General features: G+C 43.0%; 1 protein-coding gene and 1 long non-coding RNA gene across 5 annotated transcripts; one reads left to right on the top strand and one right to left on the bottom strand.

Annotated features, from left to right (window-relative positions):
* The first annotated feature begins 848 nt into the window (after positions 1–848).
* LOC123601753 (high affinity immunoglobulin epsilon receptor subunit beta-like) lies at positions 849–9,682 on the top strand. 4 transcript variants are annotated; one of them, XR_006714249.1, is made up of 8 exons: positions 849–1,218; positions 3,409–3,933; positions 4,377–4,508; positions 5,386–5,442; positions 6,360–6,503; positions 6,748–6,868; positions 7,670–7,771; positions 9,021–9,682. XR_006714249.1 is itself a non-coding variant. In XM_045485368.1 (8 exons), exons 3-8 carry the CDS (start codon positions 3,778–3,780, stop codon positions 9,144–9,146), a joined length of 717 nt encoding a protein of 238 aa, XP_045341324.1. In that variant the 5' UTR covers positions 889–1,218; positions 3,409–3,612; position 3,777; the 3' UTR covers positions 9,147–9,682. The 4 variants fall into 4 exon arrangements, 3 of the variants coding, with proteins under 3 accessions (XP_045341324.1, XP_045341322.1, XP_045341323.1); XM_045485368.1 differs by lacking the exon at positions 6,748–6,868 and having other exon boundaries at positions 889–1,218; positions 3,409–3,612; positions 3,777–3,933; XM_045485367.1 differs by lacking the exon at positions 6,748–6,868 and having other exon boundaries at positions 890–1,218; positions 3,409–3,508; positions 3,777–3,933.
* Positions 9,683–22,105: 12,423 nt separating this feature from the next.
* LOC123602737 lies at positions 22,106–25,878 on the bottom strand. Its single transcript, XR_006714529.1, has 7 exons — positions 25,771–25,878; positions 24,985–25,073; positions 24,349–24,480; positions 24,098–24,154; positions 23,566–23,697; positions 22,701–22,799; positions 22,106–22,264 (listed from the first exon to the last, which is right to left on the bottom strand). It is a non-coding gene; the product is annotated as an uncharacterized LOC123602737 (long non-coding RNA).
* Between the last annotated feature and the right edge of the window lie 2,085 nt (positions 25,879–27,963).

Below are 27,963 nucleotides of genomic sequence, written 5' to 3'. Positions count from 1 at the left end.
CATGGGCATGTTATTGCAACCAGCCCCAATAACATACCATTCTGTGGTCTCGCTGAAGCCACGTACACATCACTAGTCACACTGTTATCAATAAATAATGCTGACAAGCTGGCACAAGCCACCCAGAAACTCCTCAGACCCCTGGTTACAGAGCAACACAATGAATCCACGTGGCCATGCCTTGACTAAGGGTCAGTGCCCCACAGGTACTCCGGAAAAACCTCTCAGGTCTGTTTCAGGCTTGCTGAAATTAACCCCAACAACACAGGCATGGGTTTGGACAGACTTGGTTTGACTAATTACTCCTTGTGTGATCTTGGATCAATTCTCAGCTTCCTTTTTTTTTTTTTTTTTTAGTTCTAATATATAGATAATAAGTAGATCCTTGTGTCTGTCATGTAAGGACTGGAAAAGAAATTCTGAGCACTATTCACTATACCTCGGATAAACGTTGGATCTATAGGTGTCACACTCAGATGTTTGAGATAAGGAAAAGGAAACATTTTAGCCTTTCAAAAGCATACTCTCAGCAAGGAGAAAAAGCATTTGGCAGAGAAGAGGCCAGGGTTTGAAGGCATCTTTTTTGGTAGGGGTGCCTTAAATTTTTTTTTTCTTCAACGTTTATTTTTATTTTTTTGGGACAGAGAGAGACAGAGCATGAACGGGGGAGGGGCAGAGAGAGAGGGAGACACAGAATCGGAAACAGGCTCCAGGCTCTGAGCCATCAGCCCAGAGCCCGACGCGGGGCTCGAACCCACGAACCGCGAGATCGTGACCTGGCTGAAGTCGGACGCTTAACCGACTGCGCCACCCAAGCGCCCCAGGTAGGGGTGCCTTAAGAACGGAACTAGAATTAAACAGAACTATTAATATAAACATGAATCAGGGAGTTTGGGTCTAAATAAAAGAATCAAGTGGAAACCGATACAGTGGAATATGCACCATCAGAAGAGTTCAGAAAGCTGTTATCTCTGTTTCTGAGTGTGGTAGATTGTTGATTATCTTCTGATAATATTAAGGCTAGCTTATCTTTACCGCCCTTGTATCTAACCTAAAGTTGGAAATAAAGAAGCCTAGAGTAACAATTCTACCGTAACAATCCTTCTCCACGGAGGGCCAAGGGCAGGGGGCAACTCCATGAAAGATATGAAACACAAGGTTGCAAACCAGAACAGCTTGCTACTTAAAACCCACCGGCAGCCTGGGATAGACATCAAGGTAGGTGCAGCTCATTTTTGGTTGTATACATTCTGGCTGAATTTGGCAACGATTCCGGGCTTGAGTCTGGGCTGGGGATAGGCAAAAGCCCTGGATTGGGAGCAGATCCAAGCTGGAAGAGTGAGGATCCAGGGAGGGGAGGAGACAGCAGAAAAGTCTTTCTCTGCCAGCTTGGGAGTGGCTCTGGGTCAGTATTTTCTCTTACTGTCATTTGTTTTAGTAAGGATATATGCACAGATAATATGATTACAAATACGTTATCTATTGCCCAGGGTCAGCTTTTTGCTTCATTTGCTTCAATGTTATAAAATTAAAAAGAAATTAATAAAACTTTGTAGGCAGAGTTGGAGCCTCAGCCCTGAGCCGCCAGCTCATTTTCCTTCCTTCTGAACTCAGAGACCATCGTTATTTTTCCCTTCCCATCCATGTAAGACTTTTACCACATGTAGGTATGTGCATGTTCATACACATGAGAGGACAAGGTTTTATTTACTTTTTTTTAACGTTTATTTATGTTTGAGACAGAGAGAGACAGAGAGAGACACAGCATGAATGGGGGAGGGTCAGAGAGAGGGAGACACAGAATCTGAAACAGGCTCCAGGCTCCGAGCTGTCAGCACAGAGCCCGACGCGGGGCTCGAACTCACGGACCGCGAGACCATGACCTGAGCTGAAGTTGGCCGCTTAACCGACTGAGCCACCCAGGCGCCCCTTACAATTAGAGTTTTGAAAAATAAGATTATCTTCTTCATCAGAAGCTGAATATGACTTTTTTCTTTTTTTTTTTTTTTAACTCTTGAGATACACAGAAAGGTTTACACGGAGGCAAGTGTGTGATAGAAGTAATTCAGGAAGCTTTTAGAGCAACATGCACCACCCTTAATTTCTGTCCGTCCTTTGCATTGGAATTCATAATTTACCCATTAAAGTGTTACTTGTTTCTGTTTTAGAAGGTCAGCAATAGATTCCAATCTTCCTTTCATTGTTTATCATTAATTCATTTAAAAAGTAAAGGATAGTCTCCCGTTAGATGCCGAGCGAGGTTCTAGATGCTAAAGAAAGAGATCAAGAAAACCTGGTATACTAGGATGTCAGCCAGAAAATGAAACATTTTGCTACTACTTTTTATATTTCACTTGAAATATTCTGCAGTTGATTTCATCGTTAGAAGAGAGGTGTTTCACTGAGGGTGTCATAACCCGATAATCCAGGTATTTCTAATGACAATGTAAATAGAAAAAACCTTTTGGCATGGAATTTAGGATGTGTAACACTTGCTCTTATCCTTATCCCACAAAAGGGAATTTATGAATATGAATGTTAAAGGGATACTTATTTACAGTAACAAAAATAGGTCACTTAAAACATATACGGCATCGAGGGGCACCTGGGTGGCTCAGTCGGTTAAGCATCCGACTTTGGCCCAGGTCATGATCCCACGGTTCGTGGGTTCGAGCCCTGCATCGGGCTCGTGCTGATAGCTCAGAGCCTGGAGTCTGCTTTGGATTCTGTCTCTCCCTCCCTGTCTCTCTGCCCCTTCCCGGCTTGTGTTTTCTCTCTCTCAAAAATAAATAAATAAAATTTAAAAATATACATATATGGCATCTTGAAAATGCTTAATAGATCATACCATTATCTTTTTTAAAATATTGTGCAAACAGAAAAGTGATAATTAACAGACACTTGGATAGATTTTTAATATATAATGTGAAGTGTAAAACATTTAGAGACAAGGGTGCACATAAACCATAAGTAAACTCTCAAAAACCATTTATGTGTATCAGCAAAGACTTGGAATGAAGGCAAATATTGCTAGTTGTGTGTGGCTAATGTACCTTTATGTGAACTTTTCTCTTGTTTTTTCAAAATCTTATAATGCAGCCATTATGTTAAATACAGAAAAATAGTATGGCTTTCTGAAGAAAAAAAGTAATGTAGGCTTAGAGGAAAAGGCCAATCGAGTGAGATCCATTCTGTTCTATTCTAAAAATTCATCATATGGAAATTTTAGGCAATGATACAGAGAATTCATAGGGAAGCTTAAATTGCTCTATTCTGAGGAGAAAAGAAACGAACTGGAAACATGCATCACGTTGCATATTATTAAATAAGTTCGATGAATTGTCTCAGTAACATGACTTGAGAAAATCCTTATGAGGTCACAGAAACGTTGCTATTCCTAAATCACAGCTGAAGAAATAGAAACTCGGAGAATGTACCTGAATTGTCCAAAGCCACCGAGCAAATAACAGGAAGTCGCGATTCACGCAAGGGTGTGCCTGACCTTAAGGTATGCATTCTTCCAGTCCAATCCACAGCTCTTTTTTGCAGACATGTGAGAAACAACGGAGGCGTCCGCTCTACAGTGGTGAACATCTTGGGTTTCTAGAAAGTGTAAGGAAGCTGTCCAAGCCCCCGTGGTACTATTTTCCCATCCCTGCCTGTCTCCCACTGCTGTGCTCCAGAATTCCATATTCCATTGATTCCATCCTGGAGGGCTGCAGAACCGCCCCCCCCCCCTCCCCCGCATCCAGGCGTCAAGTACAGGTCTCTTACAGAATGAGTGATGTCGTTGCTACCGAGGGGACTGCTGGGGGCATTTCAACAAATGAAATTCAAAGTGCGCAGGTGGGACGAGCAGACGCACCCGATTTAGCTCAACGTCTACACAGCAAGCTGCGTGATTTCCTTAAAAAGAATCTGCAATCCCTGGGTGTAAGTTACCTTTAGCCCTGTAGACGTTAGGGGGTGAGTATGGAAAATTAAGTGGTCTACAACTTTATTTGGGGTGAATTATTTTATGCCAGCTCATAAGACTGGGTAAAAAGTGGGTAAGAAAATATATCTGGGAGTACACTTAGGTCAGATGTTTTGCTTTGAAGGTGTTTCAGGCTCCCAGAGTTCAAATGGGATGTTTGTGCCCAAATATAATATCCCCATGACGTAATATCCATCCACAGGGCCTGGGAAACCAACACCATTTTTTTTTTTTTTTTTTTTTTTTTTGGATTTCACTCTTCCGAGGATTATTTTTAAGACCCAGTGAAGGTGGAAAAGATAAAATGCGATTCATATGTGGCCTTGAGATCGAGGGAGAAAAGTCTGTAATGTAGAGAGTTTTTCCACTTCCCCCCTGTATTCTATTTTTGTTCCTCCAGGTAGCTCAGATAATGATTGGCCTGAAATGTTTCTTATTTGGGATCATTGAGATTTTTCTTTACTGGCACTCTGACTTAAGGAATCTTTTATTCTGCTTTTATATTGGTTACCCGTTCTGGGCTGCAGCATCTGTGAGTATATCTGTTTGAACTACTTTGGGAATCAAAGAAGTTATTTAGAACTTGTAAATAAAGGAAAAATATATGTAATTAGTTTATCCTCTCTTTTTGTAGACAATAGCTGAGACTCCTTTTTAGACTCTGTTAGAGGCACTGTGCCAGGTAGATAGGGAATTTGTTAGGAGAGAAAGTGACAAAGCAGCCTCAGGACCAATTGTAAGTGTTTGGAGAAAAAAAAAAAGTGCTCCTGAGTCCCATGCTCCCTCCTTTGAAGGGAGAGATCATTCCTACTTGAGAGGATCCAGGTGTACTTTAGATAGCAAATGAGGGGCACCTGGGTGGCTCAGTCGGTTAAGCATCCAACTCCGGCTCAGGTCATGATCTCACGGTTTGTGAGTTCGAGCCCCGTGCTGGGCTCTGTGCTGACTGCTCAGAGCCTGGAGCCTGCTTCGGATTCTGTGTCTCCTCCTCTCTCTGCCCCTCCCCTGCTCATGCTCTGTCTCTCTCTGTCTCTTAATAATAAATAAACGTTTAAAAAAAATTAAAGAAAGCAAATGAACTTTCAGGTTGGAATAAATTTGGATAGGTCAGGATGGGGGTAGGATGGGGGTGTGTAGGGCAGAATCATCCATCCTATCCAACTCTATCACGGTCAATGGCATCTACCTTGAGTTCTTGCCTCACTTTCTGTCCACATCAATATTCTTCCATCCACATGCCCCAAATGGATACACATTCAACTTGGTTCGATTCAATGCGTTGTTCTTTAGGAATATTCTTTTGGACTGGGAGAGATGTGGGGTTCAGGTTAAGTCATCCAAGGTGGAGGTGGGTGATGTGGATAGGAAAGCGTTCTCCCCCGTTAATGTCTTTCCTGTCTTATGAACAGTTCATCATGTCTGGATCTTTGACCATCTCGTGTACAAGAAAACAAACAAAATTTCTGGTGAGTATCAGTTTCCCTTTTGCTCATTTAATGAGTTAACAAGAACAGTTGACTCTGACTCTCTACAGGAGGCCAAACCAAAACAAGATTTGGATATTCCAGTCTATTTCGTTGACTTGCAACGTTTTCTTCAATGATCTATTTCATTGGCTTGCAACTTTTTCTTCAATCATCTGTTAATTCTTTACAAAATGAGACATACACTTAGCTTTTTTAAGAGAAGAAATTATCCAGGGGTGCCTGGGTGGCTTAGTTGGCTAAGCGTCTGACTCTTGACATCAGCTCAGGTCATGATCTCATGGTTTATGCATTCAAACCCTGTTTCAGGCTCTGTGTTGACAGTGCAGAGCCTGCTTGGGATTCTCTCTCTCTCTCTCTCTCTCTCTCTCTCTCTCTTCCTCCCTCCTTCCCCCACTTGCTTTCTATCTCTCTCTCAAAATAAATAAAAATTAAAATTAAAAAAAGAGGAGAAAGTATCCAACTGTCTGAATTTTAGCCTTGTAAGAAGCAAAAGAAGGGGGTCTTCACAGATAGATCCTTGTTTCAGTGGTTGAAGAGACACATTTTGGAAGGCTAAGATGGAGAGGGGTGCACATTTGTGTTTGTATCAGGGAGCTTCTAGTTCAGGGTGGACATATTGCAAATCACTCCTACCAGTGATATCAGAACAAACAGAAACCCCATGATGTTGGCTCCATGGGCTTTCATTTCTGGAGGATCACTTCTTCCCTTCTCTCCCATGATGTAGAGTGGCTTGCCAGAAAACTGCTTCAGTAAAACAGGAAATTGAATTCCTCATGAAGGATCCCTTACCTTGGCCCGTGGAGCCAGGGCGTGCCTCCAGGGTACTGCAGAAGAAGTGTCTGGAAATACAAAGGGCCCTGAGTATTTCCATTAAAGGCTTTATTCTCTTCCAGATCGAAGTCAGTATTGGAGCTAACATTATCAGCACACTACTTTCAAGCACTGGGATAATTCTTCTCTCCGTGAATTTAGTTGACATAGTCTTACTTGAATGCTGGGAGTTACCGGCGTGTTCGTTGGTTAAATCTTTTATAACTGTAAGTACTAATTTGTTGGATGGTGTCTTCACACGTGATGTTTGTTTTCAGTTACCTCGGCCCTCAGCGACTAAAAGCCTATGATGAAGTTTCCAAACGTTGAAACGTGATAGGAAAACAAATAAATATAAACATGACATTTGTTTAAAAAAAAAAAAGTGAAACAACCTGATTTCAGAATTGCAGAATTATGTGTGTACATTTCTGTGTGTCATTTTAGGAACACGTGTTCTTATTATTCCAGATTTTCTCTGATGAACATGGGCTGTTCTAAAAAAAAATGATAAAAAGACTGCTCACAGATCAGTGTGCCCAGAGAGGAGGGACCTGATCTGGAACATTGAGGACTGGCCTATGGATTTCTGGTAGTGAAAATGATACAAAATTTGGGAGCTGGTCTGAGTCATTTTAATGTTAATTTAAAAGATCAATGGAGGGGTGCCTGGGTGGCTCAGTCAGTTGAGCATCTGACTCTTGATTTCAGCTCAGGTCATGATCCCAGGCTCATGGGATCGAGCCCTGCATCAGGCTCTGCACTGAGTGTGGAGCCTGCTTGGGATTCTCTCTCTCTCTCTCTCTCTCTCTCTCTCTCTCTCTCTCTCTTCCTCTGCCTCTCTCCCCATGCTCTCTCTCTATTTCTCTAAAATAAAAAAATTAAAAAATTAAAAAATAAAAGACCAATGGAATGTTAGTAAATCCATCCTTTCTGTGAGTAAAGTTGAGTCACATGATGTGTGTACGTGTATGAATGTGTGTGTGTGAGAGAGAGAGAGAGAGAGAGAGAGGGAGAGAGAGAGAGAGAGGGAGAGAGAGAGAGAAAAGTCCTGGTGTATTCAGTGTTTGACCAATGCGCATGAAAAAATGGCTGAAATAGGAGTAACTAACTCTAGAATGTTAAGGGAGTTCTTTTGCAGAGCTCTGCCATTTAGAATTCCTATAACTCATATTTGTTTCTGTAGGAGTTTATTTATGGTCGCTCGCTGAGGCAAGGTTTGTGCCAGATCCAATATTGTGTCTCAATGGAATGGGCATATCTTAGACAGGAAGTGCATTGTCCTCAAAATATCCACTAACCCTGGCCCCTTGCCCCCCGGACAACCAGGATGAGCACATTGCAAACTAAAGCTGGTTGGGGAAATCTTAATTCTTGCCCTTCTCTTCTGTAGAATATTGTGATCCTTCAAATGATACTGACTTGTGTGCAGATTTTCATTTCGTTCTCACTCTGTGGGCTCACTTATACCGTGGATGGCAAGGAGATCAGCTGGGTGAGTAGCCTTTTTTATTGAGAAGGTGAGGAAGCATTTAAAGCATCACAAAGAATCAGATGTGTTAATAGTTAACTTCAGTCTCTGGTTGTATCGAGAATTGGCAAAAACAACAACAACAGCAAACACCCCCCAAAAACCCTCTTAATGGCAAGATGGGAGATGGGAGGTTAGAGAACAACAGTTACATGTTACATTCGCCAGCCACTCCATTTTCGAAATATTCCTTTGTATAGATACTTCATTCATAGTCAGTTTCCCTCATTCACTCACACATGTATTTCTTACTCATCCATCTAAAATATACTGAACATGTATTACATTTACTGTGTTGGGAGATGGGGAAACAGTGGCTTTTCCCATATCTTTAACAAGTGGATGTCATAATAGATCAAATAAATACTTAAGGAAAAAAGTAGCAGCCAAGTAAGAGATACAATAGCTCTAGGAACACGTAAGTGTGATTTCGATATTAATTCCATACTTCATAATTTTTCATGGAATCCCATCAGTCATACACACCCCAACACGTCAATGTGCTCACACACACAGACGTATTCATACGTGTATATGTAGTCTCCCACATCACCACATGTGCGTTGCTCCATATTGATTCTGCAAAGCCCTCATAAATGGTTGGCCTTTGCTACATGCAAAATGTATCATACTGATATTTCTGTTTCCACGTCCCTAGGACAAAAGTCAGGGGGACATATCTCATTGTGTTCACGGATAGCATTTTATTATTTTTTATGGAATGACTGTCTCTCTTGCTACTACTCAAATCCCTGTAGATACTGGCATGGACTGTTGGCTACATAAATACCTGACAAGATCACCGAAAAAAATGTATTTTACGGTGGTTCCAGACATGCCTAGAATTGCCCTATCTCTGCCTAGGCTGTTGTGAAAACATTGGCCGGCCAGGGTGTTTCAGCTTTGGCATTGTAGACATTTTGGAATGAATAATTACGTGTTGGGGGGGGGAGGGGGGTGGGAGGAGGGGACATGATCTGTTTAGCAGATCCCTGGCCTCTATCTGCTCGATGTCAAAAATTTCTCCCACCCCCAATTTTGGCAACCGAAATGTCTTCAGACATTGCTAAATATCCCCTGGAGGGTAAAGGTACCACCAGTTGAGGATCAGTGGGCTATACAGAGCACTGCAGCAAAAAACTTACAAGATCAAATAAAAATCACTGAAAATCTGGTTGAAGTAATTGTCGATGTTGTGATGTCCTATTTCTAGGCTTCTGCACTAAGTTGCTTGATCAGATCACATTCTGAAGATCCTTATCAAGACTTACTGACTCAACCTGAAACTTACGAAGATTTAGTGCTTCAAGACATAGACCAGGTTCACTCTCATCCATGAGACACCATTGAAACATTTTTTACCACACCAGGGCATCTTGGATCCATGATGGCAACCAAAGACAGATCTAATAGGAACCTTCTACAAATCCCCTGCTCCCCGTGTCTTTTATTATGCACTTTCACATACACAGACACAATTAGCACGGATATGTGCTTAATTTCACAGGTGACCAGCAAATAATAATATTAGCATTGCATGGCCTAATAGACCTCTTTTCATTGGGATGGTATTACCATTTTTGAGCCAATTTCAGTTCTTAGGCCTCAGAGAGGAATTTGTTGTTACCCACTTACTCCTTCCTAGAAACTGTACTTCCCTCTGGGTTGACAGTTTATTCAAATGAAAAATCTTTGTGCAAATAGTTTGGGTGAGTAGTGGCATGCCATCTGACACTGGGTCCAATCTAAGTTTCTTTGACTGTTGAATGTACTAGGTCTCCCTTGCTTGTGTCAAGGTGAACTTGACAAAATGTAATGCGATACAAAATGCACACTCTAATGTATGACACATAGTAAAAATCTAATGCAACCTCATCATTACCTGAATGCTGATTTAATCAACCTACTGCTCAATCTTTTTTCTTTTTTTTTTAATAGTGTCGCTTTCTTCTTGGTGACTGGGTATCATAGTGTTTTGTTTTTGTTTTTGTTTTTGTTTTTGTTTTATAAGGCACTATCCAGGGTTTGGTTTATCAAAGGCAAATTTTTAGGTTAGGATTTGTGTGTCTATTTTTTAAGAAGCAAAGAAAAACATCAGTAGGCAGGAAGAGAAGATAGAAGATAATCAAATGAAGACAGCAGGGGTAGCCTGCTCAGGCTGCCATAAAAGAATACCACAGAATCAACAACGGATATTTACTTACTCATAGCTCAGGAGGCTGGAAGTCCAAGATCAAGGTATCAGCTGGGTTGCTTTCTCTGAAGCCTCTTTTCCTTGTTTGTAGATGGCTGCCTTCTTGCTGTGTCCACACATGGTCTTTCCTGTGTATATGTCTGTGTCCTAACCCTCCTGTGATAAGGACACTGGTGACAATTGGATTGCATAAAATATGGCTTCATTTTATCTTAATTAGCTCTTTAAAAGACACTATCTTCAAATACAATCCCCTTCTGAGGTATTGAGCATCAGAACTTCAACATATACATTTTAGGAGGACACAATTCAGCCCATAACAAGAAAATGCAACCAGTAAAATATACCTTAGCAAGCCAGTTCCAACTGTATACGAAGTGGATCTTAGTTTAGAAGGAAAAATCTAGGAACTATATTTATATATCAACTCCTAGCTGTCGCTATTTAAAAGCTGTTCTCAGGAATTATTAATTCCCTGGCAATATCTTCCTGCCATGTACATATGTAGGACCTACCTCTCTGGGGTTGGAGAAAGTCCTCAGGCAAAGAATCGAGTGTGTGCTCTAGAAACAAGGCCTGTGGGACATGGGTTGGTCAGTGACCAAACAGTGTTGGCCAAATCATGTCCTGCTCAACTACACTCATTCCCTACGCTAGAGCCTTTTTTCACATGAAAACTTCTCAAAAACAAAAATATTGCAATAGAGGAACAAGCAATGGTACCCACAGCTACAGTTGTTCTGAAGTTTCGATAGTATCCATCAATTCCTTCTGTTAAGCTCCATTTTAGATTCCACTCACCCTCGCTCAGTACTTCTGATTGTCTCAATTTCTTCTCCATTAGGGCAGCCCAGACATTCTCCTTTGAGAGGTCTGAGCCTCTGGTTTCATGCCTTCTCCAGGCCATGGTTGTTCCATTTACCTATTTGTGGTTATTACGAGACATGGAAACATGAGGAGGCATCCTGGTGAATCCCATGAGTTCCTGACATAATCCCTTACACCCCTATCACTTAAGAGCAATACTAATTCCTCGAAGAAAGTGGGTTCTATAGAGTACCTTCTTTCATTTTCTTCTGATTCACTGGTTTGAAGATTCCAAAATGACTCACTGTTACTAGTTTTGGTGGAACCCTTACGGTGTACCTGATAAATGCCTCACCCCTGCCTCATAGGAACCAACACTCTACTTCAGCAGAGAATAAACTTCCGGGAAAAGCATAAACTTTACAAATGGATCACTGGGATATTTCTTGAGAGGGGTCACCGTATTCTATCCATTAGGGTTATAACAATACATAATAGCCACTGGCTCAGAGATACATATAGCCGTGTAAAGGACAAAGCCCCAACTCCCCAGAGTATGACAGAGTCTTGCAGTATATTTAAGAAGTCATTCTGGAATTCTAACAGGAAGAAATTAAGAACTTCTGTTCATCATAGGACACTCTTGGGACAGTGGAAACAGAGGCCACTGACTGGGGGAAAATATTTATAAAACATATATTTGATAATAGTCATGTATCCAGGATACAGAAAGAACTCTCAAAACTCAATAACAAAATAGCAAACAACCCAAGTAATACATGTGAAAAATAATTGGATCTGGTGAATCTTCATTTCACCAGAGAAGATGTAGCAGTTACAAATAAGCACGTGACAAGGTACTCAAGATCACTGGTTGTTAAGAAATGCGAATTAAGACCATGAGATTCTTTTATACTCCTATCAGAATGGCTAAAATGAAAAAGACTGATCATAACAAGTATTGGCAAGAACGTGGAGAATAGAAACCTTCATATGCAGCTGGTGGGAATGTGAAATGATCACACTGGAAAACATTTTGGCAGTTTCTTAAAAATCTGAACACATACTGATGACCCAGATATTCCACTCTTGGGTAAGTACCCAAGAGAAATAAAAGTATATGTTAACACAAAAGCATATGTACACAAATGTTCATAGCAGCTTTATTCGTAATAGCTTTCAACCGGAAACACTCCAAGTGTCTGTTAACAAGTAAGTGAATACACAGATTGTAACATATCCAAACAGAGGAATGCTACCACCAAGCAATAAAAAGGAATGAACCGTCCGTAGACAATGCAACATGGATGAATCTCAATATAATTACACCAAGTGAAAGAAGACAGAAAAACTACATGCTGTATGATTCCATTTATATAAAATAGCAACAGAAAGCAGATCAATAATTTATGGTAATGGGGATGGGGGTGAGGAGGGGCAGGAAATTTGGGGGGAGTGATGTTTCTGTTCATTATCTTGATTGTGATGATGGTTCATGGTTGTGTATATAAGTCAAAACTTTTCACATGGTAGTCTTAAAACAATGATGGTGTTTTATACACCAGTTGTACCTCAATAAAGAGTTTTGTTCTGTTTTTAAGACATTATTCACAGGCCAGAGACTATTCCTCCAGAAAGCAGAAGCCGGAAGATAGATAGATGGCTAAGATGAAGACAGTTCTTCAGACAACTTTTCTAGCTGCCTTTACTCTCATGAGAATCAGTGCTCTCTTTACAGAAATTCAGAAATCACCCCTTGTCACTTGTAAAACTAAGAACATGCTCTTTCCTGGCAGGTGAGACACCATTACCATCTGGTTGGGTAGCTTCAAAAAGTTTGGATTCAGGCTCCAAGTCTTCCTCATATTACTAGACCCCGATTGCTCAGTCCTGTGTTTCTAGCTTTCCGTAATGGAGATTAGGTTATATCAGGTTACACACAACCCATCCACTCCCCTGATCTAGAGGGTAAGATCTTATCACACCTCACTTTAGTTCCCTAAACTAATCTCCTGCTAGAGGAAAACAGCTCTTCTCCAAATATCCAGAAAACAGGGAGGAGCTATCTCTGCCCCAGGACTACTCACTCAGGGTGGGTCTCCACCAAGCATGTTATTGACTCTCTAAGAGAGTGAGAAGTGGAAATTAGCTTGATTCTTTCCCCGGTCCTGCAACCAAGAGATGACAAATGCTACTTTTAAATCTTCTGTGTTCCTCAGTGCAGATGAGGTATGCTGGAAGGTTCCCCTTTTAGGGCCTAATCTGATTGTGAGTGTCAGATGTATATATAAGATTGTTTAACTCTCGTGAGCAAATCATGCCATCCATCAGCTACAGAATATTTCACAACCAAGTAAACAGGGCATACTAATCTTCTTAGATATCTTCTATCTTTGGACTGTCCCTTGAACCAGGCCTTCTTGCAGCCTTGATCGTTTATAGAATTTGAAAGATACAACAACAACTCAATTAAGAGTAAAACAAACCATTAATCAGAGGTCCCAGTTGCAGCTATCTATCTAAAATGGGAAACGTTGGGGCGCCTGGGTGGCCCAGTCGGTTAAGCGGCCGACTTCGGCTCAGGTCATGATTTCGCGGCCCGTGAGTTCAAGCCCCGCGTCGGGCTCTGTGCTGACCACTCAGAGCCTGAAGCCTGTTTCAGATTCTGTGTCTCCCTCTCTCTGACCCTCCCCTGTTCATGCTCTGTCTCTCTCTGTCTCAAAAATAAATAAACGTTAAAAAAAATTTTTTTAAAAATTAAATGGGAAATGTTTTCAAAATGAAAATTACTAGAGGAAAAAAGTCAAAACAAAACAAAGACAAAGGGGTATTTCTGAAGACTAAGCATTCTGGAAATCAAACGGGGTTTCCTTAAGAAATAATGAATAATATTGAGGACCAAGATTTGTCCTAAGGAGTTCAAATCTATTAAATGAATCAATCCTCACAACTCTTATCCGAGGACAGTGCCTATAAACAATGCTTTTACCAGTTAGGAACAAGAAATCTAGAGAAGTTAAGTGCCTTACACATGGTATGCAGGAAGTAGAAAATGGTGTGATGAGGGTAGACCCTGAAACAGACATATGGAAGTCTAACTCCTTACACATAATAGAAATTTGTTTCTCAGGCACACAATAATTCACATTGAGCACCCCTAGCCAGAAGCAGCTCTTCCCCAGGTGGTGACCCAGTGACCCTGACCTCATCCGTCTGGCCTTCACCATTCCTTAGAGCCCTATACGTATGTTAGTAAACTGTAAGGAAGGCACAACAGAGGAGGTCACCATAGGAGTCCATGCTCCAGACCTGTCAGTAATGTTCCAGAATGAGGTCTTAGTATAGAACTGCCTGCAGAGGATGCTAAAATGTAGTTAACTCTGTGTCTAGAATGGACGGCAAAATAGACTCTGAGCAAGAGTGAGTTTTCTCCACCACCTGTAATTCTGTTGGCAAAATTACCCACTGGCATTTTCCCATCTCAAAACATACTCACTCTTCTCATCAAAGGAAACAACTCCACCCAGTCAACATACTCGTCCTGAGAACCGGAACCTTTGGGTGTATGTAGTCTGCTTCATCTGTTCCGGCTGTTATTCCTCACAGTCAGAGACCTCTGAATTAAAAAGCAGCAACACCAACAACAAATCCGTTTATTTTCCATCGCCCCCTACTCTAATTCGTGTATAGTCAAGGGTGGGAAACAACAGTTCCAAAAAGGGAGGAATGGAAAACATGCAGACGTCCTTGGTCTACAAGAATAATGGAACTCTGTAGGGCCAGTGTCATGACCGTTCCCTATGTTGTCAGTGAATGAGGTTGACTGTAGAAAGCCTGCTTCAGTGTGGAATGTGCTTCTAGTCCATCGTCTCCTAGGGCCCTGGCTTAAGTGTGGGCTGGATATAAACCCAGTCACTCTGACTCCGATCCTATTACAGGAAACAAATAACAGGCACAGGTACATATTGATCTCAGGAACGATTTGCTCTGAGAGAAAAAGGACCCGTCACCTGCCTTATGAGAATATAAAAAACTGATAATATATCTATACACATTAGATACATGTAGAGATGAGAATGGGCCAGTTGAATATGCAAAGGCAATCTGGAAGCAAAGAGTGCTCTCCTGTAACTAATCTCATTTTCCTTCCTCCACTTTTATTCAAGACTGACTTTCTCTTAAGTTCTGCAATTAAAGGTACACCCACTGAAGTGAAGAATGACTTTTAAAAGAACGAGCCCTGGAATCAGATGCTAGTGCCGTTAGCCTGTGATCTTGCAAAATTACTTATTATCTCCATGGTCTCTAAAAGAGGACAATAGTAGACCTGTATCAGAAGGCTGTTTTGAGGAAAAATGAGATTTTGTCTACAAAGTACATTTTGTCTGCAAGGTGCTTTATACATCTACGAAGCTGGACATATGCTAAAAGCTCAGTGAGTATTAGCCAATATTCTATCAGGCCTGATACTAGCTCTCTATTTTGCCTTATTCTGTGCTTTATTTAAATTCCTATTAAAATACATATGAGCTGCAACATTATGCTAAGTGTAAGAAGCCAGACATGTTGTATGATTCCATGCATAGGAAGTATGCAGAATGGGTAAACCCACATAGACAGCGTGTGGACTGGTGGTTGTCAGGGCCTGAGGGAGGGGAGAAATGGGGGAGAAATGTTTATGTTATGTGACTTTCACTTCAAAAAAATTGTGGGGCGCCTGGGTGGCGCAGTCGGTTAAGCGTCCGACTTCAGCCAGGTCACGATCTCGCGGTCCGTGAGTTCGAGCCCCGCGTCGGGCTCTGGGCTGATGGCTCAGAGCCTGGAGCCTGTTTCCGATTCTGTGTCTCCCTCTCTCTCTGCCCCTCCCCCGTTCATGCTCTGTCTCTCTCTGTCCCAAAAATAAATAAACGTTGAAAAAAAAAAATTAAAAAAAAAAAAAATTGAAAAAAAAAAATTGAAAAAAAAAAATACAGTATGGGCTTAGTTAGAAGTCGCTCTTGGATTTGCCATTGGAGAAGATATGAAAGGAGACATTGATGGCCGACCACCCCTTCCCAGACGGTGGCCCTTCGTCCTCCGCGGGAGTCCAAGCATCCGAAGTCATGCCTACAGGCTCACACATCACTGCACTGCACCAGCGTAAGAACGCACCGGGGCACTGCTCGCATCTGTGCCTCTCGTTTCTCCCAGTATGAATTCCTTGGTTTTGCCATTTCACCCTTGCTACCTTGAACTCCCGATCTTGTCTCCGCTGTCACCCTTGGGGATTTGAAATTTTGTCTGGCATGCTTCTCCCTGACCCAGGCTCAGTGTCTAATACGGTCCCCTTCATGCCATCCAACGACCAAAGTGGTTAGCTCCGCCTCCAGGAATTGTTCTTTTTTCAGCAGGAAGTCTGGATGAAAACAGGAAGTGAGGGAAGACCCAGGTTAATGCAGTGATTTCTCATTCTCCCACCACATCTGTATTGTCTTTGCATTCTGTGTCTTGGCAGGGCCTCTCCGGCCATTTTTAATTTTATACCACAATAAATGCTTCCATTTCCTAACCAGGGATTATTTAAGCCCATGAAACCTGCCTACCTGGACGGTGGCTTCCTGACCACATCACTTGTTTCTGCTGGAGAATCAACCTCGCCAAATTCCTACACTGAAACCCCTGTTTCATATTTGGCTCAAGGCCCTAGTAAGTCCCTGACGCTTCTACCGTGAGTTTTTCAAGCCACTGTCTATCTTTTTTCTTTCTTTCTTCTAATTTTATTTATTTTTGAGAGAGAACGGGGAGGGGGGAGCAGAGAGAGAAAGAGAGAGAGAATCTTAAGCAACCCCTGCACTGTCAGCCCCAGCACATGGGGCTCACGAACTCACGAGCCACGAGACCACGACCTGAGCCGAAATTAAGAGTCAGATGCTTAACCAACTGAGCCACCTAGGCGCCCCAAGACATTACCTTTCTTAACTCGTGAATGCCCCAGGTTTTGAGAAGCATTTCCTTCCCCCATCTCTGTCCACAGAGGCATATGCTGTAGCGATTTGTGTGTATCTCAATTCATCTCCTTTGTAGAAGCACCTTTTATCAGGTGCTTGAGTTGTGCCTTCCTTCTCTGACACAGAGAGGCTAGCAGGATGTTTTCATCTGAAGGCCTTCCCTTAGAGGCTTAACATTGACCTTTCTCCTGCATATTACCTCAGGAAACAGTAAATGTCTGTCAGCCTATCTAAAAGTGGTATACTCTTTAGAAATGCACAGACGTAATCTCTTTTTAAATCTTATTTTAGAGAGAAAGAGAGTGTACAAGAGGGAGAAGAGAGCAGAGAGAGAGAGAGAGAGAGAGAGAGAATCCCAAGCAGGCTCCATGCTCAGCACAGAGCCTGACACAGGGCTCAATCCCCCAACCCTGGGATCATGACCTGAGCCAAAATAAAGAGTCAGACGCTCAACGCACTGAGCCACCCAGGCGCCCCCAGTTATAATCTTTGAGTATGACTTTTGAGCCTCTGTACAAGCCTGGGGGTTTCAAATTCAGTAGATTGCCCTATTCTGTTTGCTTCTCAGTGCACGTTCTTCTTGGATGCCTTCCCAGACCAGACTGCCCATTTGAATTACAAGCTCACGAGTGCTTCAGAAAACACAGAAGACTCTCCTGAGCTGCAGGAAAAAATAATTTTCTCCTCCTTGATGTGTGAAAGACTACTAGGGAACACTTTTCTTCCTGCAACAGCCGATAGCCTACTGTCTTCTTTGGCATGTTTAGCTAGTTTCTTTACTGAGAAATTCCTCCCACGTGTTTACTGTGATGGTTAATGTTATGTCCACTTGGTTGGGCCACAGTCCCCAATTATTTGATAAAACCATTATTCTAGATGTTTCTGTGAAGGCATTTTTTAGAGGAGATTCACATTTAAGTTGGTGGACTTGAGTAAGACAGATTACCCTTCGTAATGTGGGTGGGCCTTGTCCAAGCAGTTGAAAGTCTTAGCAGAAAGAAGACTGACTTTCCAAGAGAAAGCAGCAGACTGCCTTTGGACTCAAAATGCAACATCTTTTCTTCCCTGGGCTGGATCTCCAAACTACTGGGCTACCCTGCAGGTTTTGGACTTGCGAGCCTTGATAATTGTGTGAGCCAGTTCTTTGAAATAAATCTCTCTCTCCTCTCTTGATAGATAGATGGATAGATACATGAATACATATACAGATACAGAAATAGTTATAGATATCCCTTATTGGTTCTATTATAGTTTATAGATATAACTAGCCACCAAGGGACCGTGATATTATTCTCTCAATGGCTATCTTAGAAGAAACCCTGCATGGCCCTTCTACAGGGCAGCAAAAAGGTAATTCCTCCAAAAAGGTAACGTCTGTGCAGGAGGTTACCATCTGTGTGCATTATTCTACCCAAAATAGTAGTTTTGTTCTCTTTTGAGTGGTCCGGACTTAAGCACCAAGTACTGAGATTTGAGAAATACCCGATAAATATTATTTATCTTCCTTCATCATGTTTCTACCCTCTTGAAAAATAATCAAGCAAAACAGAAGAAGATCAAAACGTCTGACAATGGTAGATGTGGCTTATAACTGGTGGCTGCTCGATTTCCCAAGAGTGGGTCTCAGAATGACACAACCATGCAAAGTCATGGCAGGGGTGGCCCCACACAGGGTTAGCACACCGTCACGGGCAGCAGCCCATTTTTCCATAGGGAGCAGTAACTCTCTACATGATGCCAGGTTCCTCCTCCCTGGTGTAACAGAATGCTTCCTCCTTTCTGTGGAAGTAGGAAGTGATGGATAAGAAAAAGGCCAGAAATGTTGTTCTGGTGGAGCTCCCTCCCCCTGGAAGGAAACACCCTTGGAAGAGAAAGCAACCCTCCAACCATACCACACCGCCCAATAGTTACCCCTGTTCTATAGATGGGAGAATTCAGATCTAGCAAAGATAAGATCTACTCCTGTAAGGGGTGCCTGGGTGGCTCAGCCAGTTCACTGAGTTGGATGACTCTTGGGGTTTGGCTTAGGTCACGGTCTCACAATGCGTGAGTTTGAGCCCGGTGTCGGGCTCCACACTACTAGCGCGAGGCCTGCTTTGGATTCTCTCTCTCTCCCTCTCCCTTTGCCCCTCCCCTGCTCTTTCTCTCCCTCTCTCAAAATAAATAAATAAACTTAAAAGAAAAAAACACTGTTGAAAGTCACACCATTCATAAGTAGTTTGACTATAGTTCATGCCCGAGTCTATCTATTGTGGGGGAATCTATTCATGCACTATTCTTTCAACGTTTATTTATTTTTGGGACAGAGAGAGACAGAGCATGAACGGGGGAAGGGCAGAGAGAGAGGGAGACACAGAATCGGAAACAGGCTCCAGGCTCTGAGCCATCAGCCCAGAGCCTGACGCGGGGCTCAAACTCACGGACCGCGAGATCGTGACCTGGCTGAAGTCGGACGCTTAACCGACTGCGCCACCCAGGCGCCCCCATGCACTATTCTTTATAAAACAACACTAGCGGGGCGCCTGGGTGGCGCAGTCGGTTGGGCGTCCGACTTCAGCCAGGTCACGATCTCGGGGTCCGTGAGTTCGAGCCCCGCGTCGGGCTCTGGGCTGATGGCTCAGAGCCTGGAGCCTGTTTCCGATTCTGTGTCTCCCTCTCTCTCTGCCCCTCCCCCGTTCATGCTCTGTCTCTCTCTGTCCCAGAGATAAATGAACGTTGAAAAAAAAAAAATTAAAAAAAAAAAAAAAAAACAACACTAGCTTTTCATAGGAAATAGAGAACCCCTTTGGCATGCTTTATGCCAATGAAATGTGAGTTGAAGCATTTAAGGAGCTGGCATTGCAAATACGCACATTCTCATAAAGATCATGGCCTGGTGGTTTACAGAAAGATTCTCATAACTGGATTAACTGAAGGATATGAAACAAAATAAAAAGAAAAGAAAAATAATGAGGAAATCTCTAACATGAATTATTGGGTAGGCTTAATTATCATTTTCAAAAATAATCAGAATCCTCTCTCTCCGTGGTCTGGGCATCTCCCCGTGAGGATAGACCATATGCGCCATTACTCTGCTTCCTCTGATGTGTCCCTCCTCGTTCTACTTAAGGCCCCTTCCTCGCTTCATCCATCATAGACCTACTGAGGTTGCCACATGGAGTTGTGGTTCATTAATTTTCACTGCTTTATAATGTTCCTAAGTGTGTACATATTCTCCTCTCTCGTGCGTCTGTGTGTCCATTTATTTATTTGTTCAAATACATAAATATAAAAACAAATGAATAAAATTTTTTTGACATCTTGTTTGACAAATTTTTCATTTGTATTTTTATTTGTGTGTATATATATATATATATATATATATATAATCCACATGCTATAGATGGATGTTTGCATTGTTTCAATTGTTTGCTATCCTTCCTTTAAGATACCTTGTGGTGCCTGACTCCCAGTCTACATGAGTACAAGTGTACTCTTGGGTCTATACCTAGGAGTGCAAGAACTGGTTCTTAGGAAATGCAGTATGCAACTTTATGAGAAAACTTAAAGTGGTTTTCCGAAGTGCTTTTTTTAAATCAAATGTCTCCTTCAAAATAAGAGCAAATATTCACATTGGTCTGCATGTTAGCCAACAGCTGGAGTTACCAGGTTCCCTAGTCAGTGGGAAGTTGTGCCCCATTATGGACTTAACCGACATTTCTCTGGAGACTGATGAGGTGAATTTTCTCGTGTTTCTTTTTGATTTGCATGTCCTCATCTATCAAGTCCCTGTTAATATTTTTTGCCCTTTTCTATGTTTGCTTTTTAAATTGGTTTGGGGCCATCTGTAAAGACTCTGTACATTAATCCTGTTGATGTTTTGTGTGTTACAATTATACTCTAGAAAGTTACTTCTTGATTTTTCACTCTGTATTTCTTTTTAATTGAAAAATTAATTTTTCACGGACTGTATAAAACATACTTCGGGCAACTTTTATGCATCTTGTTTGACAAATTTTTCTGTGCCTCAACATAATAATATATCCTTCTACACTGCCTTATAGATTTTGTAGTGGTTTTCTTTTCTAAATTAATCCATTATTCATGTAGAATTGCCTTTTTTTAATGATGTGAGTTATGAGTCCAATTTTACCTTTTTTCCCCCTTAAGATCACTTAAGATTAGTGGTCCAGCATCATGGATTTTCCCCACAATGTACATCTGGATCACCCATCGTTTATTAACTGGAAGACAAACCAGTGTCTCCTCAAACAGGACAAGTAAGGATTGCTTAGTAAAGGGTTGTTTACATCTCGCTTTAAAATATGTAGATTCCTGGGTGCCTGGGTGGTCATTAAACATCTGACTTTGGCTCCGGTCATGATCTAATGGCTTGTAAGTTCAAGTACCACATGGGATGAGCTCGAGCCCTGCTTCAGGTGAGCCCTGCTTTTCTCTCTCTCTCTTTCTCTCTCTCTGTTCACCATGGAATTCTCTCTCTCTCTCTGTCTCTGCCCCTCACTCACTTGTGCCCTCTCTCTCTCTAAAAAAAAAAGGGGGGGGGGACATTCTCCTGAATTATCTCTTGGGCCCAATATAATCACAGTCCTTGGCTCGAGCCCCTTCGAAGCCAGCAGTGGGGGGCCAGGCCCTTCTCACACTGCATCTGTGACTCTTTGATTGTCATATCACTCTCCATGACCACAACCAGAAAATTTATCTACTTTTAAGAACCTGTGTGATTCTATTGGGCCAGAAGGACAATCCAGGATTAGTAATCTTCTTAATTCTTTTGGCAATGTTTGACTCCTGTTTGCCATGTAACATATTTAATGGTTCTGGGAATCAGGATCTAAAGAGTTTTGAGGACTGATTTTTCTGAATACCACACTGCCCTTGTCTGAGAGTGTTATCAAGGAACATAGGAAGAAAAATATAGGTTATATTCTGTTTGACACTAGCTAAGAATTCATTGGCAGTAGAAATGTCCTGGATCTTCATCCAGAGGGGCAGAATCTAAAAAAAACTAGGGACACATGGAGCTGTTGGAATAAGAAGTAACCAACATGGACTTCTTTCCTCTGGTGAAAGATTTGGCACGACATGGACTGATACAAGAAAATCTGAATCAAGAAGCTTATTTCCATTTACACAGATTTGGAGACCTTAAAATGACACTGTTTCCTGATTCCTTGAAAAGCTGGTAGATCGTACGGTGGGGAATCAAAAGAATAATCCTCATCAGCAAATAAAAGCAGTCTTTATTATCCTGTGTTTTGTCACAGCAAGATTCCATGTATGTAAACTTAAGAACAGTCAGACAGATGTACTCTCAGTCTTAGTCCCATGTGGTAAACAGCCAACTGAGGGAGATTCAACAGGTCAAACTGACTGGAAATGCCACACCACAGGGATCTATTGAAATGCAACCTCGTCATACAAATGGTCAGGAGAGGGGCTGTTGTCATTATTTGGCAAGAAAACCACCACCTGTGGAAAAATCAGAACATTAGATTCTTGTAGTCGACAATAGGGAGAAAGAAACCATCTCATTTGCTTTAGAAACCGTATGGTCACTGAGCACCTTCCTTCTGAATCCTGATACTTTGCAGGTCTAGTTTCCCATTCTTGCCTTAACCTTCCTTTCCCTACACCTCTTCAACAATGCCAGAAGTGACCTTTATTCGAGAAAAAGAGGACTCTTCAGTGTCTAGGGATAGTTCTTTGGCTGAGTGTGGTTGGCTATTTCCCTGTGTCTCCCCCTGTGTTACTTCCTTCAAAGATGATAAAGACTTTATACATGGAACAGCACTTTCCCTCTTCCTAATCTTCCCCACAAAAAGAATAGAGGACACACACAGAGAACGAAGCAGAGTAGAGAGAGAGAGGGAGAGAGAGAGACCCCATAAAGACCCAGAACACTCACCTTGTTGACGGAACAGGCCGCCCTGCACACAAATACGGAGAGAGCCAGAGCAATGCAGCCTTCCGCCAGAGACAAGAGCAGCAGTCCGGTTAGCATGCCCTGGAAAACACATGGGAAACCCCCACAGGCTATAGAAGACAGAAAAGCAGGTATTGTAAGAGAGAAAATTGTTGGCAAAATTTCACATCTGGCACTAGGAACCCCTTTCCTTAGGAGGGATTCCTGAATTTTCTCCCAATTCAAACAACTTGAAAATGGATTGTTGGAATTCTACTCTTACTCACAGGGTCTAGAATGTCAGGTAAGTCTGGGTGTGTCCATACTGATTTCTGGTGGTTTGTTTGCCTGATTGCTACCCACCTTTCATGACCAGTGTTGACTTTTGGGCCTTACACGTCTCCTTTGGTCCGTCTGCCATTGTTCCTTATGACACACGACACCCTACAGTTAACCCTCCGAACTTCTCCCTCACTCTGGTTGCACCATGCAATTCAAATACCAACACACCCTCCCCAGTCACATCAGGAGGTTGTTCATGGAGCACCGGGAACACGAGTTTTTCTTTTTTCTCTTCGGATGGCTTTTCAAATCAAGAGAAAAGTGCCCCAGGGAAAACTGAGTTCTTGCAGAATTTTCCACTCACCAACCACACATCGGGGCCTTCAGACACGAATGGTACTAAAAAGCTAACTTTTTTTTTTGCTCAGTACTCCCAGCAAGACGCAAAAGGCTAGGTCCCTCAGCCTTCAGGAGAGTGTCCAGAATCTAAGTAAGCAACGGCTGCCAATTCCATGGTGAGAATTAAGAGAAAAATTCCAACAAAACCAGTTAACAGGTTGCCATGACTGGGACCGGATATACTTACTATAAACGCAACTGCGTAGGAAGACTTCCACATCACTGTGTCATACATGATTATTTCTTCAAAAATTATCACAATTATGCCAATGCCTGCTACGGTGGCACTGACTGTATTCATTCCCAGGCTGCCTTGGATCTGAAGGAGAATAAGAGAGAAGAGTTGTTGCAAACCTTTCTCGTGTTCTTCCCAGGTTAGATGTGCCAGTCGGGGACATTCAGCTCATCTGAGCTGAGTCGGGGAGTTTACTTGGAGATCTTCCCCAGTTTAAAAAGGAACTTCTGGTAAAGTTGTAGTTTTGACTCCCTCAGGCGCTCTCGTATAGCAAGCACTTGGGCACGCGGAACCTCACAGAGCACAGAGCTGAGCCCATCATTCTTGCCTAAGTGCCACGAAGGAAGCACTTCTAGGGACCCCCCTGGAACCACTTCTAGGGTCCTTCTCTAGAGAACCAGCAAGTTGTAGGTGCCTTAGCCTCGTAGCTGAACAGCTCCTTACTTCACTAGACCTATCCGAGCCTCCGCAAGGAAACACTTACCAAACCCTTGGTTACTTTCCTTCCAGCAGCAATGGACAGCGCTCCAGATATGAAGAACTGACCAGAGAGAGAAAACCCACTCAGAGTTTGTCCCATCCACCTGATTTCCCCCGCTCCTCTGCCAGTGTTATCTACCCAGTCAGCCCAAGATTAGGACCTAAACAGCAGTGCATGGGTTTTTGAGAGACAAAGATGAAGGTCTTGAAGACCCTTGAAAAATTTGAAACGCTGGAAAAATCACTAATACTCACAGAGAAGGGTCCCCATAGGTGATAGCGTATTTCAGTGGTAATGCAAAATTGAGAATCATAGTCATATAGGGGGAAAGGACTGATCGTCACACCCAGGCACAGTATTATCAGCCCAATCAGGATCTGAGCCACCTGGAAAGTAAGAGACATCCTATGAGGGGCAGCTTCTCAGGAGGAAGATTCTCTCTCAGATCAGTGCCTGTTAACCTCTTTCCCACCACTGAGACCCCAAGCCTGAGAAGGTCCCAGGAAGGTGACAGTCTACAGAGTGAATCTTTTTCCTTGTCCAATGCAGGACATTGACGTTAGTCTGCAAGTATTTATTCATATAATTACTACCTAAGTAGAATTTTTTTTTTTTTTTTTAATTCCAGTGGTGGACAGCTTTCCACCATTTCTTTCCACTTCCTGAATCTGTAAGGTCTGTGACGTTCAGGATGGTTCCATTCAGTTCACGACCACCGTCGATGATCTAGAGAAGGGGGGTATTGCGAGGAAACCCCAGTCTTGTGTCAGGAAGCCTGCCCCTCCCCACAGCCTGCACTCTGATCTCGGGCCCACTCACCCCTAAGACCTGGGGCTGCCCCTTCAGGAAGAGCAGCAGACTCTGCTGCTGCGAGGGCAAAACCCAGGTACCTGGCCAGTGTGGTTGGGTTATACTCTCACTCTCAGGAAGGTTTATCGTGTAGTCCCGGGCTGTCTCTGCCTCAAATGTCCGTGTGTTACTGTTGACAGCAGGAAAGAAAACACTTCTCAGCATGGATTCACTTTTTTCAAAGGTTTATTTATTTTTGAGAGAGAGAGAGAGAGAGAGAGAGAGAAAGCAAGTGGGGGAGGAATGGGCGGGGGTGGGGGGGGAGGACAGAGGATCCAAAGCAGGCCCGGCCCTGACAGCGGCCATCTCCACGCGGGGCTCAAACCCACAAACTGCAAGATTGATGACCTGAGCCAAAGTCAGCTGCTCAATCGACTGAGCCACCCAGGCGCCCCCTCAGCATTTCACTTTTAAATATCTTCCTTGTTCCTCAGCAAAATCCAGGGACAGGGGATTTGGTGTCTCTGGCATAACCCAGAGTTTTCCTTCTATCCCGGTTCCCATACCTACCCAAGCAGTCAGCTCAGAATAACCTAGACTGCGTTCCAGCTGCCTCTCCTTGGCAATGTGCACACAGTTATTGATCCTAAAGCAGAGACTCTAAACCTTGCAAGACTGAAAGCCAGATATTTACCTTCCGCTCATATTCCAGAAGCAAAAGCAACTGTCCGCTCACAGCAAGATTTCAAGCAAGATTTTTCCATTCACAAATTTTCTCTAGCTCAATTTACGGAATGCCCCATAGTCCAGACACTTGTATGCCTCCCACCTAGACGCCTTCTCGGAGACAAAGCATGGGGTAAAGATGAGAAAAGATTTCTTCCTACCTATGCATCTCCTCAACACACACAAATGGGTGGTTGTGCCTTCTGCGGCGTGGTCTCGAATTCACAGCGTTCAAAGACAGTGACCTGCTCTGATGTATGATGCGTGAAGAAGACTCTGTTCGGGGTCCCGGGTTGGCCATTTGTTTCCTGTGACTTATCTCAACCTTCCCAGATGAGTATCTGTGATGTGCTTCAGCTAAGATAATAATCGAGCTCCACTTCTCACACATAAAGACTGTATCAAAGGGCACACGTGTTCTCAACACCAGCTCCTCCCCACTGCTGTGCTCCTCTTCGGGACTAGGCAGAAGTCTGTGTTTGCCCAGATCCTCAACGACTGGGACCCACACCGATGGGGTGTTGGAGTGGTGGGGTTTCAGAGCTGTCGGCCGAGAAGAATTGTTGAGATACCTTTGGTGCCAAAAAGGTGATTTTATCAAAGCACGGGGACAGGACCCGCGGGCAGAAAGAGCTGCCCCAGGACCGAACCATGAGAAGAGACTGGAGTTGGGGGAGGTAAAGTCAAGAGGAAGTTTCCAAAGTGATTTTCACATGCCAAAGAAGACACAGGATCCTGGAGGCCCAGCTACTGTCCAGCTCAGGTTGTTTTTCCCCCTAGCAAAGCATCAACATTAAGACGGTGGGGAGTTCCTGGAGGAATGTTATGCTCTGCCTGCTTCAAGTATTTGTCAACGGGCTGTGGGTTATAAGGAAATTGAATTTTATCTGCCATTTCTTTCTGCCTCTGTTTCCCACATCACACACTATCCTGGCTTGATGTAGTAGAAGCTGCATGCAAATGATGAGTTTTCATAAATAAAGGCTTTGCTGAAGCCTCTGATGAGGGAGCTGAGGGCCAAATACAGGCTGGCCTACCCTCCCCCCCCCCCCCCCAGCCCCGACCAGGTGGAATATGTCTGATATTCCTCGGACACTCCTGGCTACCCAAGAACAAAGGAAAGGGGTTTAAATGCTTGCTGTGGTGATGTGGGAAACTAAGGTAAATGACAAATTAAATCCCTACTGCCTATAGCCCATTGCCAAGTCCTCGAGACCGACAGAGTGACCTCCCTCTAGGAGCTCAGCTGCCTCAAGGATGACGCTTTGCTGGGGGCAAAAGAGAACCTAGGCTTAGCATTGTCCCAACCTCGAGGATCCTGTAAGTCTACTTCCTTTGTCTCAACTGCCCCAGGATATACGCTGGCACTCATGCTCCAAACTTATGCCTGACCCACCACCCCCCCCGGCCCCCCGCCCTGAAACGCATCTGAGGGGTCTCATGACTGAGATTTTATTAAACAGTGATAAGTGGTGTTTTCTTAGCAACAGCTAACCCCTCAGTGTCCTGGAAGCCTCACTTCCAAAATTCTTTGGAGACTTACTCTATCCCTGAGCCCCTCCCTGAGGAGATATAATGAGTTACTCATCAGGACCTCAGTGCAGCTCTTCCTGCCCATGGGTCCTGTCCCCTTGCTTTAATAAAGTCACCTTGTTGCACCAAAGATTTCTTCAAGAATTCTTTCTTGGCCGTTGGCTCCAGACCACTCACCATCACCCCAAAGCTTCATCAGCCTCTGTTTTAGTTAATTCTATTTTATGTTATTTTATATGAGCAATGAAGTTGATTTTATTACATAACATTTTCAACTCCACAAGACACTTTCCATATTAAACGTTGGGTTGCATGGGACATTTTTATCACAAGTTGATTTTTTCTGGACTTGTAGTCCATGGTAACCTCTTGTAACCCACTTCACAGAATGAAAACGGTGTTGTTCTTCTGCCCGATTCTAGCCGGATGCACCACGAGGAAGAAGGATCTCCGAGTTATCCGTGACATGTGTGCCTGTGAGCATTTATGCAGATGGTGTCTCTCTCCCAAATTCCTTCTTTCTCCTGTTAGCCTGTCCTCCTACAGGCTGACACACTGATTCTCGAAGGCATCACCTTCCATAACCAATATCCAACATATTTCCTGAATAATAGCAAAAGCCCCATGATGGTGATGCTTATGTATTAGAATAACTCTCGAATTCCCCTACAGCTCTGAGGTCCTTGTAGTTTGACTTCCAGCCATAACCACTCCCCTGAGAAAGTGCTCCCTCTACTGTCCGTATTTAGGCTAACAAGTCCTTTTCAATATGATAAGGTGCCTTTAGGCCACAGTTTTGGTTTTAGGCTATAACCTACGCA

This window comes from Leopardus geoffroyi, chromosome D1, assembly GCF_018350155.1.
Source record: "Leopardus geoffroyi isolate Oge1 chromosome D1, O.geoffroyi_Oge1_pat1.0, whole genome shotgun sequence".
Classification (NCBI taxonomy): Eukaryota; Metazoa; Chordata; class Mammalia; order Carnivora; family Felidae; genus Leopardus; species Leopardus geoffroyi.
The sequence above is the reverse complement of the archived record's forward strand: the minus strand, read 5'-3'. Positions and strand labels throughout refer to the sequence as shown.

Excerpts from the sequence above, each read along its gene's own strand:
- LOC123601753 (XM_045485366.1), top strand. The coding sequence starts at position 3,511 with ATGCATTCTTCCAGTCCAATCCACAGCTCTTTTTTGCAGACATGTGAG. Across the intron at positions 4,509-5,385 it reads CGTTCTGGGCTGCAGCATCT|TTCATCATGTCTGGATCTTT; the intron begins GTGAGTATATCT and ends TCTTATGAACAG. Across the intron at positions 5,443-6,359 it reads GAAAACAAACAAAATTTCTG|ATCGAAGTCAGTATTGGAGC; the intron begins GTGAGTATCAGT and ends ATTCTCTTCCAG.